The sequence below is a fragment of the Carassius auratus genome, chromosome 47 (assembly GCF_003368295.1).
Source record: "Carassius auratus strain Wakin chromosome 47, ASM336829v1, whole genome shotgun sequence".
Taxonomy (NCBI): Eukaryota; Metazoa; Chordata; class Actinopteri; order Cypriniformes; family Cyprinidae; genus Carassius; species Carassius auratus.
Window position 1 is genome coordinate 7,013,332 of NC_039289.1, and position 15,002 is coordinate 7,028,333.

The window sequence follows — 15,002 nt, forward strand, 5'->3', positions numbered from 1 at the left end:
CAGTTCAGTCATTTCACTCACGAACGATAAGATCTCTAGATCTAGTTCAGACTCATATGAAACTCGTTCATTGAAGGGCGTATTCGTTACTACATTCAACAAATCACATACTCTGTCACATCTCATACTCGAAGGCTATCGGCTCGATGTTGAGTAATTCTTTGACAGGATGAAACGGTTGTTACCCGGTTCACTGAGCTGCGCATGCGCTGCTTAAAGCGCCGCGCTGCTATGAAGGGAGGAACTTTACTGAACGAGAAATATGAGTCCGTGGATAACATGAACGATTTGTTCGCCTAAAAGAATCGTTCACCTAAAAGATTCGTTCAAAAAGAACGATTCGTTTACGAACGACACATCACTAGCACTAATGGATACATCTGGAACACTGGTTTCACGTTGTAGTATATAGACTGTGGAAACAGAGGCTTCTGAAAACTATGGGAATCATTATGCAATGAAAATCATTATGTCTGTAAAACATACCATAGACATGATTATGGCAATAACGTTAATTGCAGTTATGTGCTATTCACTTACAAGCAGTTCTAACGATATTTACTTGCATGCTTTCATATTACGGTCATAGAAAAACTCAGAATTTACTCACACTGCTGTCCTGCGGCAAAACGAGGGTATAATGATCACGCCAGTAGATGGTGAAATATGTCCCCAAGAAAATTGGTCCTGCCAGAATAATTGCATGAAACTTGTCTGTAAAACCTCAGTGAGGTTTAAACATGCACGGTAAGGCAGATGATATCTTTGGACATTTCAGTGTGGATGATGACTACCTCATGGCCTGATTTAACAAACTTTAAGCCTCCTTTCCACAGCACGCGACATTTGTACACGATTGTCGCATTTCTCCCTCTCGCGGCAGGCGTGCTTAACTTTCAAACTGGTCGTGCAGTAGCCCTAACTGTTACCTTGACATGTTCACCATGGTAAAGTTAATAATTTGAATGAATATAATGTATAATGTATGAATACATCGTCACAAATCAGATTACCCCCTAAATAAAAACAGCAGGTTTTATGGGGCTAATCACGTAAATAATGGTTTAATAATTATTTCTGCCATAATTATTATGAACCACCATTTTACATAAATGATGTTGAAGAATAATGTCAAGGTTAACAAAATATAGGTAATTCTGACCTCGCACCGAAAGATCACATCCGGTCGGGCGTTTGCACACGGCCTGGTCCCGAAGTTTAAATATTTGAACGCATCCGAGGCTCAATTGGATCTGAATTTCCACATACATATGTGATCGGAACTCCACGCGGCTCTCGCACTACTTCTGGCCGCAAACCTGTATTTACCGTCTTCATCTGAAAATGTATTGATTTATGACGCAGGAGGCGGCCTCAAACTTCGCCTCGGGCGGAAAAAGCCGCGGTGAAAGGCTGAGCCGCTGCGGGAAGTGAAAGAGGCTTGCTGCAGTAAGAACTGAGGAGCGGGCTGGTTGAATGCCTGCTGGTGCTGCGATTCCAGCGCTCAAAGAGAGCCCGGTCTTGATCGGATCAATTGTGGTGTCAAGCGAAGCAAGCTTGAACTTTGCACGGTCTTTTGGCCACGACGTGTGGCTTGGCACGAAGAGCAGCTGTCGCGATGACGTTTGATGGTGCTCAACGGCCGTGTTTAATGATCATGGTCAGCAAAGTAGCATATCTGAAAAATCACAGGTATGGGTCTCCTTGTTGGAAGGAAGATTTTGTCTGTGATAAGATGACAGACAGCGCGAACCGGGATGCTGAAACTGTCAATGAACAGAGATAGGTTCTGCTGTTATTTATACCTTGTCATGAGTTGATTACTGATTGGTCTCCACTTGTGTTAATCAGGTTAATGAACTGCGACTGTTCCTCCCGAACTTTGTTATAAAACAGCATTTATATTTGAATATTTGGGCTCATAAATATATATATATATATATATATATATATATATATATATATATATATATATATATATATATATATATATATATATATATATATACATATATATATATATATATACATATATATATATATATATAGCCTGTCAGGGATAAATAAATATGAGATAAATGCATTTTGCAGTTTGATTGTTGCCAGTGAGTCTGCCAGTGGTCTTCTTCCTGCAAAGTCTCCTGTTCTCTGATACCTGTGGCACAAGGGTTATATAATTCGGTGTGCAAATGTGCATGTTTTTATGAAGTCACATTTCTGTCTTCGGGACCCAAGAGGCTCGAAGGTTCTCTTTCTTGTTCTCTGCCACTGTTTGCCTCCCTGTCAGGATGTCAAGGGTAGTCAGGGCTTTCTAGCTGGCCAAGAGTCTCGGACAGGGATGGCTGGCTGATCTGGACTTAAACACACACACACACACACTTGAGCACACGTACACAGAAACACACACAGGCACATCCATTGTAAAGCGGACTGGACAGGCTCCCCCATGTACGAAAATAGACTGTCTGTATTTAGCTTGTCTGCAGGGACTCCTCATGGCACCTCTGGCCTTGTCATTGTAAGGGAAGCGGAGGCACTGTGCTGGCGAGTGGTGATACTCAATAGGAACACAATGTTGTGGGTGGACTTGAATCTTGAATTAAATGAAGGCCGGCGCATCTGTTCTTCCTTTTGGTTTCTGAGTCAAAGCTTTGATGCTAACACACAAGACCATCTTGGGTCTGTAGCCTTTTACCAAAACTCTCTCTCCCAGATCCACGTCCCTTCCCGCTCTGTGTGGTAAGTGAATTAATTAATCAAGGTAACTTTCAGAAACCTTCCCTTTCACTGTTCCTCAGTGGTGGAAACAAGAACTTGTGGAATGTGTGACTAACTTCAGTCTTGTGGTGGATGCTACTTTTCTGTAGTTTTCTGCACTTAAAGGGATAGTTCACCAAAAAATGAAAATTATGTAATTAATGACTCACCCTCATGTCGTTCCAAACCCGTGAGACCTCCGTTCATCTTCAGAACACAGTTTAAGATATTTTAGATTTAGTCTGAGAGCTCTCAGTCCCTCCATTGAAGCTGTGTGTACGGTATACTGTCCATGTCCAGAAAGGTAAGAAAAACATCATCAAAGTAGTAGAGTATTCATTTACTCAAACAGTACATTGACTAAAATGCTGTGAAGAGAGAACTGAAGATGAACACCGAGCCGAGCCAGATAACAAACAATAGACTGACTCGTTCACGAGTCAAGAACCGTTTCTGTCAGACGCGTCCGATTCGTGAACTGAGGAGCTGATGATACTGCGCATGTGTGATTCAGCGTGAAGCAGACCGACACACAGAGCGTCTGAACTGAACTTATTCTTTTGGTGATTGATTCTGACCTGATTCTGTGCTAGTGTTATGAGTGCGGGTAAACCGAAGGCTTGAATCAAGGGCAATCATCGCAAATGACGCCATTACGTAGAGCGCAAAAGAAACGGTGAACCGTTTTCTTCAACCTGTTTATTGAATCAAACTGTCTGGAAGAACTGAAACAATGCTGAATAAAGTTGTAGTTTTAGCAATTTTTGGACCAAAATGTATTTTCGATGCTTCAAAAAATTCTAACTGACCCTCTGATGTCACATGGAGTACTTTGATGATGTTTTTCTCACCTTTCTGGACATGGACTGTATACCATACACACAGTTTAATGGAGGGACTAGGAGCTCTCGGACTAAATCTAAAATATCTTAAACTGTGTTCTGAAGATGAACGGAGGTCTCACGGGTTTGGAACGACATGGGGGTGAATCATTAATTTCATAATTTTCATTTTTCGATGAACTAACACTTTAATAATTTGCTCTAGCTAAAATTTGGCAGGTGCCCTGCTAACCTGATCAGGTTGATCCGTTGACTATTTTTCCTTGGTCAGGCTGGTAGACCAACAGCAGGTGTTATTTATTTATTTATTTTAAGCAAAATTAGCACTATTTGTATGGTGTTCTTCCTTACTACCCTAATAGTACTCATTTGAAAGCAACTATGCATGTTAGTTCCTGCTCTAAATAAATACATGTAAATGCTTTTGTGCTGATTGTCTGGCCACTGTTATTTGCTACAAAAGCTGTTTAGTTACTTGAAATGACTTTGGCCTCCCGTCGATATCATGCAGTATTGAGTTCAAGACCACTGTCTATCGAAGTCATTGAAAGTCTCTGTTCCTTTTTGTCACACAGGCTGCGCGTTCCTCACCTACTGTGCCCGCGAGTCGGCCATCAAAGCCCAGAACGCCCTCCACGAACAGAAGACACTGCCGGGGGTAAGTCCACTGCCAGCCTTTTGCCTCACCTCTTTAAGAGGGCCACCATGCCAGTCAAAGCTAAAGCCATATGTTTTAGACAGAGAGCTAAATGCTTTGGAGCAGAAATCAGTCGATAACCCAGCCTTTTAAGATCAGGCTTTGAGCCATTTCATGGTACTTCTCCCTGGGGACATTTGCAGGCATTGATCCGATGCTTTCAGCGCAGGGTTTGGGGATGCAGGGATAGCAAATGTCAATTCATTTGTTCTCTCAATTTTTCCAAACTGCTCCATTTACGAAAAAAGCCAGTGAGTCATTGTTGCCCAGTTGCACAAAAGTATTCCAGACGCACAAAAATAAACATAGCGGGGTGCAGCGAGAGTGTTTCCATTGAGTGATATGTGCTTCTGAGGACGCCTGGCAATTGCAGCTGCATTCAAAGCACAAAACACTCTCGGAGGTCTGACAGTAGTCTTTGCGGCCGTACACAGCCATAGTGAATGGTATAACCATGACATGTTGTTATGCTGGCAAACATATCTTCTGAAGTAACCTGCTGGAAACTTGGAGAGCAATGTAGATTTAAATATGGCACTGGCAGTATTGCATAATTGCCCCCCCTCCCTTTTGGACCTCTAAATATTTACATTATTTGTTTACAGAATTTGTTTGTTTTGTTTTTGCTTTGCTTTGTTTAATTCTGTTTTGCTTTTCACTTTGCTTTGATTTTTGTTTTGTTTCTATTCTATATGTTTTACTGTAGCATTTTTTTATTTATTTGACATTATATTTTATATTATTGTTATTTATTTATTTGTTTATAAACTTGACATCATAGATGGTAATATAGCACCAGCAACATTGCTTTTATTTTTATTTTTTTTGTGACCTTTAAAAAAAAAGACAATGTCTATATGTGTGTGCCAGGAAATTTGTTGGTTGACCATGTGTTTTTTGTTTTGTTTTGCATTGCTTTGGTTTGCTTTATTATTAAATGATTAAATATTTATGTTTGATTTTTTCATTTTGACATGACAGTTAATATTATTACTATTTGTTTGTTTGTTCAGTAATTTAGCATCACAGATGCAAATATGGCTTTGCTTGAATTTTTGCTTTATCTTGTTCATGAATACATATTATAAAGTGTTATTCTATTTTTTTATTTTGAAATTACATTATTATTATTATTATTATTATTATTATTTGTTTTTACTTTACATTCTACATTCTGCAGCTTTAGATAATTGTTTGTGATTATTTGTACCAATATCCTAAACAGCCCAAGTTGATTCTTTATTCTTTTTTTAACTTATATATATATATATATATATATATATATATATATATATATATATATATATATATATATATATATATATATATATATATATCTCATCATAATAATAATATCATGAGTAATTTAAATCAAACGTTGGATTATTTTCAGAATTTGTCTTTTATTTATACAATTTCTCTTTTATGGCTCTGGTTCATGTTTGTCATCGATTGGTATTACAGAGGTTCTAGAGATTTAAAGTAAAAATATCTATGCGTTCAGAGATGTCTTAAGGTTGCAGACCATTGAAACCTTTACGTGAGAAGAAGGTTTTAAAGATGCAGTGGTATCCTACAATCAATTTAGTTGCCACTATGTCAAACACACACCCACACACCCTTTTACCCCCAGGAGAACATTTGAGCCCGAAAGGAGGAAAAAAAAAGATGAAGGAGGTGGAAATCAGAATGTGACACATGTCATCCCAGTCTATTTTGAATATCACAACTTCCCCATCGCACTGTGGGGTGAGAGAAACGCACACATGTACACAGACTTGCTGCATGTGTGACATCATTGCATCAGCTTTACTTACCAGAATAAGCTAGCAGGTGTTTGCTGAAGAGTCTGAGTGTTTTTTTATGTGCATGTGTTTGCCTGCTAGGAATAGGACATGTTGGTTGACTCTTGTATATGCATATCTTAGTTTTAATATTTTAGCTGTGGTGCTCTAATTAGCACGCTGACAGTGCGATGCACGTTAGCTTTTACAGTTTGCACTGTAAAATCCTCTCAGGAAAAGGTGCGTCTTCTAAATTTAACACACTCCAAACACTGCGTCTGTAGCCATACAACTATCCCTGATACCCAGATAATAAGTACCCCTGAAACCAGTCTAATTATTCAGGGCATTTTCTTAAAGGGACAGTTCACCCCAAAATTTAAATTGACAATGTTTTCTCTCTGTAATGTTTTTTTTTTTTTTGTCCATAAAATAAAAGACAGTGGAACCCAATAAAAGTGTCTCCTAAATGCATAAATATAATATAATGACACAGTTTTCATTACCGAGTCTTTTATTTTCTCACCCTCATGTTGTTCCAAATCTGAATTTCTTTCTTTCTTTTGCACAACATACATCAAGAAAATGTTTGCAAACAAACCCATTGACTTCTATTGTATGGACAAAACAAAAAAAGAAAATGCAATGGAAGTCAATGGCAACCGGAACTGTTTGGGTGCAAATATTCTCCAGAATAATTTTTTTCATGTTCTGCAGAAAGAATAACTTCATACAGGTAGGACATGAAGGGTGAATGATGCTAGAATTTTTTGGTGAACTAAACCTGTAATATTAGTCGCTCAGGTAAACCCATGACTAGTCCATTTTAAAACTGTGTTTTGCAAACACGCTCTCTCCTCCGTGTGTATCTGCTGAAGTGGCCTGAAGTAAGTCTTGGCCAAACAGCCTATCCCTGAATCTTCCCCCAACATCCCCGCCTCAATACGTTGATGGTAAGCAGATATGCCAGTTGTTTGTTTGCTAAATCCTGCTTGATATGCAGATGCCAGAGGCTACAGAGTAATTCATGTAAACTAAGCTTCTCTCGGAGAAGATCTGGAAGTTATTTATGCTTGTGTTTTGTCCTTAACTCTTGACTGACCTTGAGTCCCTCTTAGCAAAAACCTTGATGTGAGATGATCAGGAGGTGATCAGTTAGGCTCTAGTGTTATTTATATACCATATACCATATTTGTGTCGTTTTACGTTCTGTTGTCACATAATTATTACTAGTTATGTTTCATTTATGTTCATGTTTGTTATGTTTTTATAACTTTCCAGTTAGCAATTTTAGCTGTTCAACTTGTACGTAAACGGCCACTTTTTCTTGGACGGATCATCCCCAGAGTGCATTCTCACACGCAGCAACTGCCAAGATCGATCAGACAGCGTAGATCCTCCCAGTTTAACTCCAGCTGGGATTTCGCCGAGCCTTCAAGATCAACGCACTGCTAAGAATCGCTTTGACAAGGGGGCACATATGCGCCCCATAATAGGAGTCGGAGGACACCCTAAGGCAGAGGAGGAGCAGGAAGCTGGGTGAGGGCGAAGAAGGCGCTCTGACAGCTGTCCGCCTCGATACCACACTTCCCCATCAGTGACCTCTGAGGAACATCAGCTCCACAATGTGCGAGATGTGGTGAAAACATCACCATGTATACATGGCAGCTTGTCAGGATCATCCAGGGCTAACGGCGGTGATCTGTGTATGTTTGTGCGTAGTGGGATGGTGCTTGATTTTGTTCGTGTGTATGCGTGGTCAGTGTCCAGAAAGCCATTTTGAGTCATTTTGTAGTTGAGTACTTTAAAACGGGAATAGAAATGATCTAAAATGCGTGGAGAAATATTATAAAGCTTGAATGAATGAATATTTGTTAGGTGATGTAATCTTCGGCCAACTGATTTGGCAAGTGAGCACTAGAAGTAGAAAGATTAACGTATATAGGTTTATTTAAATGTAATTTAAATGTAAGTTCCATCTGTGCCTGTGGTAAATTGTTAACTTTTAAGTGAATGTTATAATAATAATAATAATAATAATAATAATAATAATAATAATAAATAATTTTATTTATTGATTGTTGTTGTTCATTCAAAATCATTCAAAATAAAAATAATTGTATTAATGTTATTATTATTTTATTATTATTTATTATATTATTGTTTTATTATATTATTATTATTATTATTATTATTATTAAATTACAATACTTTTACAATACTTAAATTTTAAAATACTTGTGTTATTGTTGTTATTAGAATAAAAATATATGATTAAATTTTTTTAATTAACAACAACAACAAAACAGCAATAATAATAATTCAAGCACATTATTAAACATATTCTTACTTATAATATATTGTCTATTTAAAGGATTTCTGACTCTAACAGAAACCAAACGTACCATTACAAATCATAATTCTATTTCATGGAATTTTTTTATGAAGCCACTCAACGTATTAATGTAAAATTGTAACAAGAACACTGGAACTACTACATAAATTAATCTCAGCAGTATTTTAAGTGTATTTATATAAAGCATGCTCCCCTGTTTCCAAGCAGCTGGTGAAAAAGATGATTCATAACTGCAAATTGAATTTGTTGCAATATAGCAGCTAACCATTTTTAGAATCGATCTAAATTGCTTTTAATCCCCCGATTTAAGTTGAAAATAAGGTTATAGTTAAGATGTGAAATCTATTAAAAAAATATGTTAAGATATGTATGTCACGCCTGCCAAAGTGTTTTAAATAGATGCTGTACGCCAGCGTATACATCCATCAAGACTGGAACAGAACATATCACACTGAGTCAAAACAATGTGAAAGCAGAGAAACCTATTTGTTTTGACATGCACACAACAGCTCTGTCAAGCCTGCTGTGCATTTTAAAATCTAGTTTGGGATGCCATACGTATATAACTTTATAAAAGGTATATTTTTCCAACTGCATCCGTGAGAAATCAGGCACGCTCACTGTGTCTGTGCAGGAAGGCCAGCCACGCTTGGAGAAAATGAAAGCGGTTTTGCCACGTTTCGGCGTGTATGATCTCATGCTGTCCACGGGGCTCCACACCCCTGCTGGAATTGCAAATTCACCTGCTCCTCCGGAGTTGGCTCTGCCCCGCTGCAAATCCGGTGTAATTTAAGGTGTGTGTTTTATGCCCAGATCCGTTGCTTGTTCTCACATCCGTCTATGGAAGATGTGTGAACTGGCCAAATTGCGTTTTTGCCAGAAAAAACAAATCCTATCCTAGAAAACATTCTTGAAATTCTCTCTCTCTCTCTCTCTCTGTCTCTCTAAATATATATACAAATATGCGTTTCCATGTTTTTCAGATATGGTTATATTAAATGATTACATTACCCATCACGGTGAAGATGAGTTTGTTTCTTCATGGGAACAGATTTGAAAAATTTAGCATTACATCACTTGCTCACCATTGGATCCTCTGCAGTGAATGGGTGCCGTCAAAATGAGAGTCCAAACAGCTGATAAAAACATCACAGTAGTACGCAAGTAATCCAAACCACTCCAGTCCATCAATTATGTTGCCTGTTTGTTAGAAAAAAATATTCTTAGGCTCAAACTATTGGCTGAAAAATACCTCGAGAAGTTATTCACAGACAAGGCTTAAGATTAGTCCCAGACTTAAATATAAACAATCTATTGAAACAATCTAAAGAAACTTGACTGAATATATATATATTGTATACATTAGTGAAAAAGCATATTTCTTTTTTTTCTTATGGTTTATAATGTATATTATCATATATCATATGTATAATTGTATTTGTATAAGTTTTATTAATATTTGTATGTTTTAATTATATTTTTTATTTAATAATTTTATTGTTATAGTTTGAGTAGTTGTAACGGTAATATATACTACTGACTAAAAGTAAATAAACATAAACATAATTATTTTAAAAATCTGTTAAGGTTTATATTAATCTTTTTTTATGCTTTTGTATTACATTTAGAATCACATCAGATTTTCTGTTGTTAATGGTATCAATGCTTTAAAAAAATCCCATTTTATATTTACTGTAAATTAAAAATAGGTTACTTTGTATTGAAATATTTTTTTATTTTATTTGGATCTCAGGATTGTGTTATTTTTTATATGTATTTCTGACTCAACGTTAGATAAATATATGCTAGCAAATCAACAATCATTTCGAGTGAACACAAGGTCACAGGCAACATGTGTTCAGAATATAAATACAGCAGTTTTTGATGAATACTGTGTGACCGGACTAAAAATGGCTTTAAAGTACCATGCACAAACAATAGCAGAGCAAATCGCCTTTATTGCCTAGCCGTTGCTTTTTATCTTCAAGGCAAACAGTGATTCTCTAATATGATTTTCAGCATTTGTTTGCATTTGAATTTTGGGTACATTTGAGCATATTTCCTGCTGTCTGCCCGTCTCTCTCTATTAGTCTGTTTCTCTCTCAGATACGCTGATTCGCTGACTTGACAATGGAGTGAGCTGGGGGATTGTGGTGCTCTCTGATGGCTGGATATGTTTGTGGTAATGCAGTTACATGGCCGCCAGTGTGTGATGAATAGAAAGTCTCCAGTGCTGTCATATGAGAAATCACAGTGGAGACTCTGCCTCTCACTTCATGAAGTTTTATAGTGCCGCTTCCGCTGTTATGGAGAGATGCAGACGTATGACTGCAGCGTTACACGGGGTGTGTGTCTGTGTGTGTGAATAATGGCACAGGGGTGTAATGTACATAGTAAAAAGCTAATGCACTAGAGTGATCCTCAAGGATTTCACTCCCCACGACCCTGAGACGAGAGAATTAAAATCAGAGTCTTTCTTTCTTAAAGTGCTGTATTATTTTTTACATTTACATTATTTAAGAACAGCATGATATTGAATGTACAATGGTACTTCTCTAAGTAGTAAGAGTAAGAGTAAGAGTAAGCTCATTTCCACCACATAAAGGGAAATAAATTCATGCTGTGGTGAATCATAACTGAAGTACTGTACCAACTCCAAATTATGATATAGAAGTTGAAATTTTCAAATTACGACTCTTGTTAAATATGACCCGTATATCTCATAATTATGACTTTATGTCTCATAAATGTCTATTTCGCTCATAATATTTGTCATAATTATGTTTTAATGCCAATTTTGACCCCATAACGTCATTTTTTGCTCTTAATTCCAAATTTGTATCCCATCATTCAGAATTTTTGTCTATAATTCATTACTTTGTCAATTAGATTTTATTGAATTTGTATGTCAGTTCGTAAATGTTGTCACAATTTTTATCTCTTAATTTAATAATTTATTTAATAATAATTTAATTTATCACGTGGCATCTCATGATTTAATCTTTCTATGCCATAAGTTTATTTTTATTTTTTGTCTGTATTTTCTAATGATAATTTTATAATTTCAACAGTCATCTGTGACTTTTTGATAATTGTTTTAATATCATTTTTGACCTTGTATCACAGTTTTGACTTTGTCATAATTGTTTATATCTCGTAATTTCACCTTTTTATCTCATAATTATCACTTAGTATCTTGTGATTTAAACTTTGTCATAATTTAGCTTTTTTTTTTGCCTCAGTTTTGTCTCAGTTTTCTCGATGATTATCTCAGTTTCAGCGTTAAGTCATAATTAGATGTTTTTGCCATGATTTTGATTTATTTCTTATGTTGCATAATTGAGCTTCCTTAATTCCTTGGAATACTTTTGAGTGCCCTAAAAATACCATATTGATTTTCTTTTCTTTTCTTTTCTTTTCTTTTCTTTTCTTTTCTTTTCTTTTCTTTTCTTTTCTTTTCTTTTCCTCCATTAGATTTGCCAGATGTTTTGCCAGACCTCACCGTCCCATGAGCCATTTGCTTATTTCAAGGTATTTAGTGAAAAGCTGGCGGTGCACTTTGGCACATTCCTGTGAGAAAGAACAACAAAAACAACACATGAACAAGCTAATGGCTTCCTTATCTGCACTGGCGACAAGTCTTTTCTTAATTGGTTCAGATTTGGGAAGCGTCCCATTCCCACAAGTTTTCGCCTGAAATTTTTGTTCTTACCCTCTGTTTCACTTTTAAGCACAATTTACGCTTCAGATCCAAGTGGAGTTCAGCTGCTCATTCAAGCTCTGTTCTCTTGATAACCGGGAACGTTGCCAGTTTCTGTCTTCCATTTCAAATATGACCCTCATAGCAATGGAAAAATGCCTTGAATACAAAATAATCCTCCAAAACGGGTTATTAGTTAGGCGCTCTTCTGGCACAAGTACTTTTTTAGTTGATAAAAAATAAATCAAAATTGTGTTCATATTTTGTAATTTTAGTCTATTTCAAGTTGTAGCTGGACCGGGAAGCAGCCGTCTGTGGGATTGAGTCATGTGACGATGTGATCTGGGTTAGCAGTGTGAAACCAGTGTGTATGTGTGTGTGTACATGAGCCGGAGTTGTAGTGGTTGTACTTTTGGCACAACGCTCTCACTCTCTCTCTCTCTCGGGTCTTGTCTGAAGGAGTCTGGCTTCAGGACAGGAGGAATGAGGGCTGAACGAGGGCCCCAGTGAAGACCCACATCGTCCTCCTGCCAGTCTAACTTCTGTGTTGTGAGCTGGTCAAGTCGTTTCTAAAGGTTTTTAGCGGCTGGAGACAGGATGCTGGAATGATGAAGAGTCATTTTTTGGGGTTAGGTTTGAGTATGAAGTTACTGTGTGACTGCTGAAATGCATCAGTTTACATTGTGGAAGATAAAAATAAAATATATATTTTTTTTTTTTACAAATATGGGAAAAAAGAAACCTGAGATGAAGTACTTTGTACTGTGTTGAAGTTATTACTTTTGATTGCTTATATATATATATAATTTTTTATGATTAAACACTCTGATATACAATTACTCATGACATGATATGACCCGAGGTATCAAGGTGATGGTCACCTCTGGTTCGGGAGAATCAAACATTTTAAACGACATCTCGCAGCAGCTACTAATTGCTTCCGACCTCGACGAAGAGAAGAACATGAACGACACCCGGCGCTGCGGAGCTGGAAAGATTGTTTAAAATGAGAGAGATAAAGAATGACAAAACAAAAAGAAGCGGGGGTCTCTGAGGCAATGGATCCAGTGAAGACAGATCGAGCAATAAGGAGAGGGAGATTAGCGCTAGCTGGAGGGAACGACTAAGAGGAAGGAGAGAGAAATCAGGAGGAGGCGAGGACACGGGGTCATGCCGACAGCTTGAAGCCATACTTTCAGCGGGGTGTGAGAGCAGTAGTTCAGAGATATCCCCCTCTCTCTCATTATATCTCTGTCTGTCTCCATCCCTCATTTAAAAGGCAGATCTGCCCTGGACACAGAAGGTAGGGCTCCACGCATGTTTGTCTGCGGAGACAAGGCCCTCGTCGGATTAGCTGTGGGTTGTGTCATTGTGTTTGATTGACAGGAGCCGTGATGAGGGACTGTTCGTGGTCCCCCTCTTGTCTTCCCCGGAGGTTAGAATAGGCTTGCGAGACTTTCAACACTCACACGTAGAGCATGTGAGGCGGTGACCCTGAACATGGGTGGACGGGGAAAGAGCGTAGCAGGTGGTAGAGGTCATTTGCATTGAATGCTGGTCCAGTGTTTAAAGGGATATTCCTCCAAAGCTTCAAAGCTTTTAAAAAAATAAAAAATAAAACAACAACAACAACAATAAAATACTTTTCAAACAAGATTTGGTCAAGCCTAAAAAAAAAATAAATAAATAAAACATTTAGTACCTTTTTAATTACATGCTGTTCAGTTCTGGAACTGAATAAACACCATCTAAATTCTCAAATGAAGATAAACTAAAGTTGCTTATATTGAGAATGTAACTTAAAACATACAAGAAATATGTTAACACTTTACAATAAGGTTTCATTAATTAATGTTAATGTATTAAGTGCCATGAACAAACAATGAATGGTACATTTATTAAAGTATTTATTTATCGTTGTTCATGTTAATTAATGAAAATACAGTCGTTACGTTTTTGTTCATGTTAATTCACAGTGCAATAACTAATGTTAACAAATTCAACTTTTGATTTTAATAATGAATTATTAAATGTTGAAATGAACATTAACTAAAATTCATAAATGCTGTAGAAGTATTGTTCATTCTTAAGTCATGTTAACTAAAGTAGTTAACTTATGTTGACTAATGAATCTTATTGTAAAGTGTTACCGAAGACTTTTATGGTAAATATCAATGAAAGTCAGTGGGGTCCAGTGGTGTTTTGGCTTTCATTGTATGCCAGAACAGTTGAGACATTTCTCAAAATATCTATCTTGTGGTCCACAGAAGAAAGAACTCATTCAGGTTTGTAATAACGTGAGAGTAATAACAAATAAAAAAAAATTGTGTGTAAACTCTCAATTTAAAAACCCAGCAAAATATGCTGCACATCTATAGATCGCCAGGGTTGCTGTCCAGTGCTGAAATGCAGCACTGAATCACAACTGTCTATGTCATTCACGAAGTAAACTTTGAATAAAGTTTAGAGCATCATTGCCCAAACTGTTTTCAAACAGATTTAAATTCTGATCTAACTGCATAAGATACATTGCGAGGAGACTTCAAGTGACACAAATGTCATTTGTTTGCCTCGCTGCTGGCAGGGAAGCGGCCTCGCCATCTAGAGATCTCCTCTTTGGAGCGTTTGTGCCGATGCCTCACAGCTGGGGCGAATCCGCCCGCGGTGCGTCGGGGAGGCAATTTAGAGCCGAAGCGTTCTGCGTGACGAGCCGATCAGCATCTTTGAAAGCCGCTCGCCATGTTGTCCACTCTCATCAAGGAAAGTCTGCCTCCCAAAGTCAGATAAAAATGAAACACCGCTAATAACACACTGGTCACATCGTCTTTGTCTGAAGGAAGGAAAAAAAACTTCACGGCTTCTGGTC

At 37.3% G+C, this 15,002-nt stretch overlaps 1 protein-coding gene across 1 annotated transcript in view; it reads left to right on the top strand.

The window, feature by feature from the left end:
* LOC113064550 (CUGBP Elav-like family member 5) overlaps positions 1-15,002 on the top strand; it is a 111,675-nt gene that overhangs the window by 17,850 nt on the left and 78,823 nt on the right. The window contains exon 2 of the mRNA XM_026235403.1: positions 4,175-4,257. Within this exon, the coding sequence (XP_026091188.1) occupies positions 4,175-4,257 (83 nt within the window). The remainder of the gene's footprint in view (positions 1-4,174; positions 4,258-15,002) is intronic.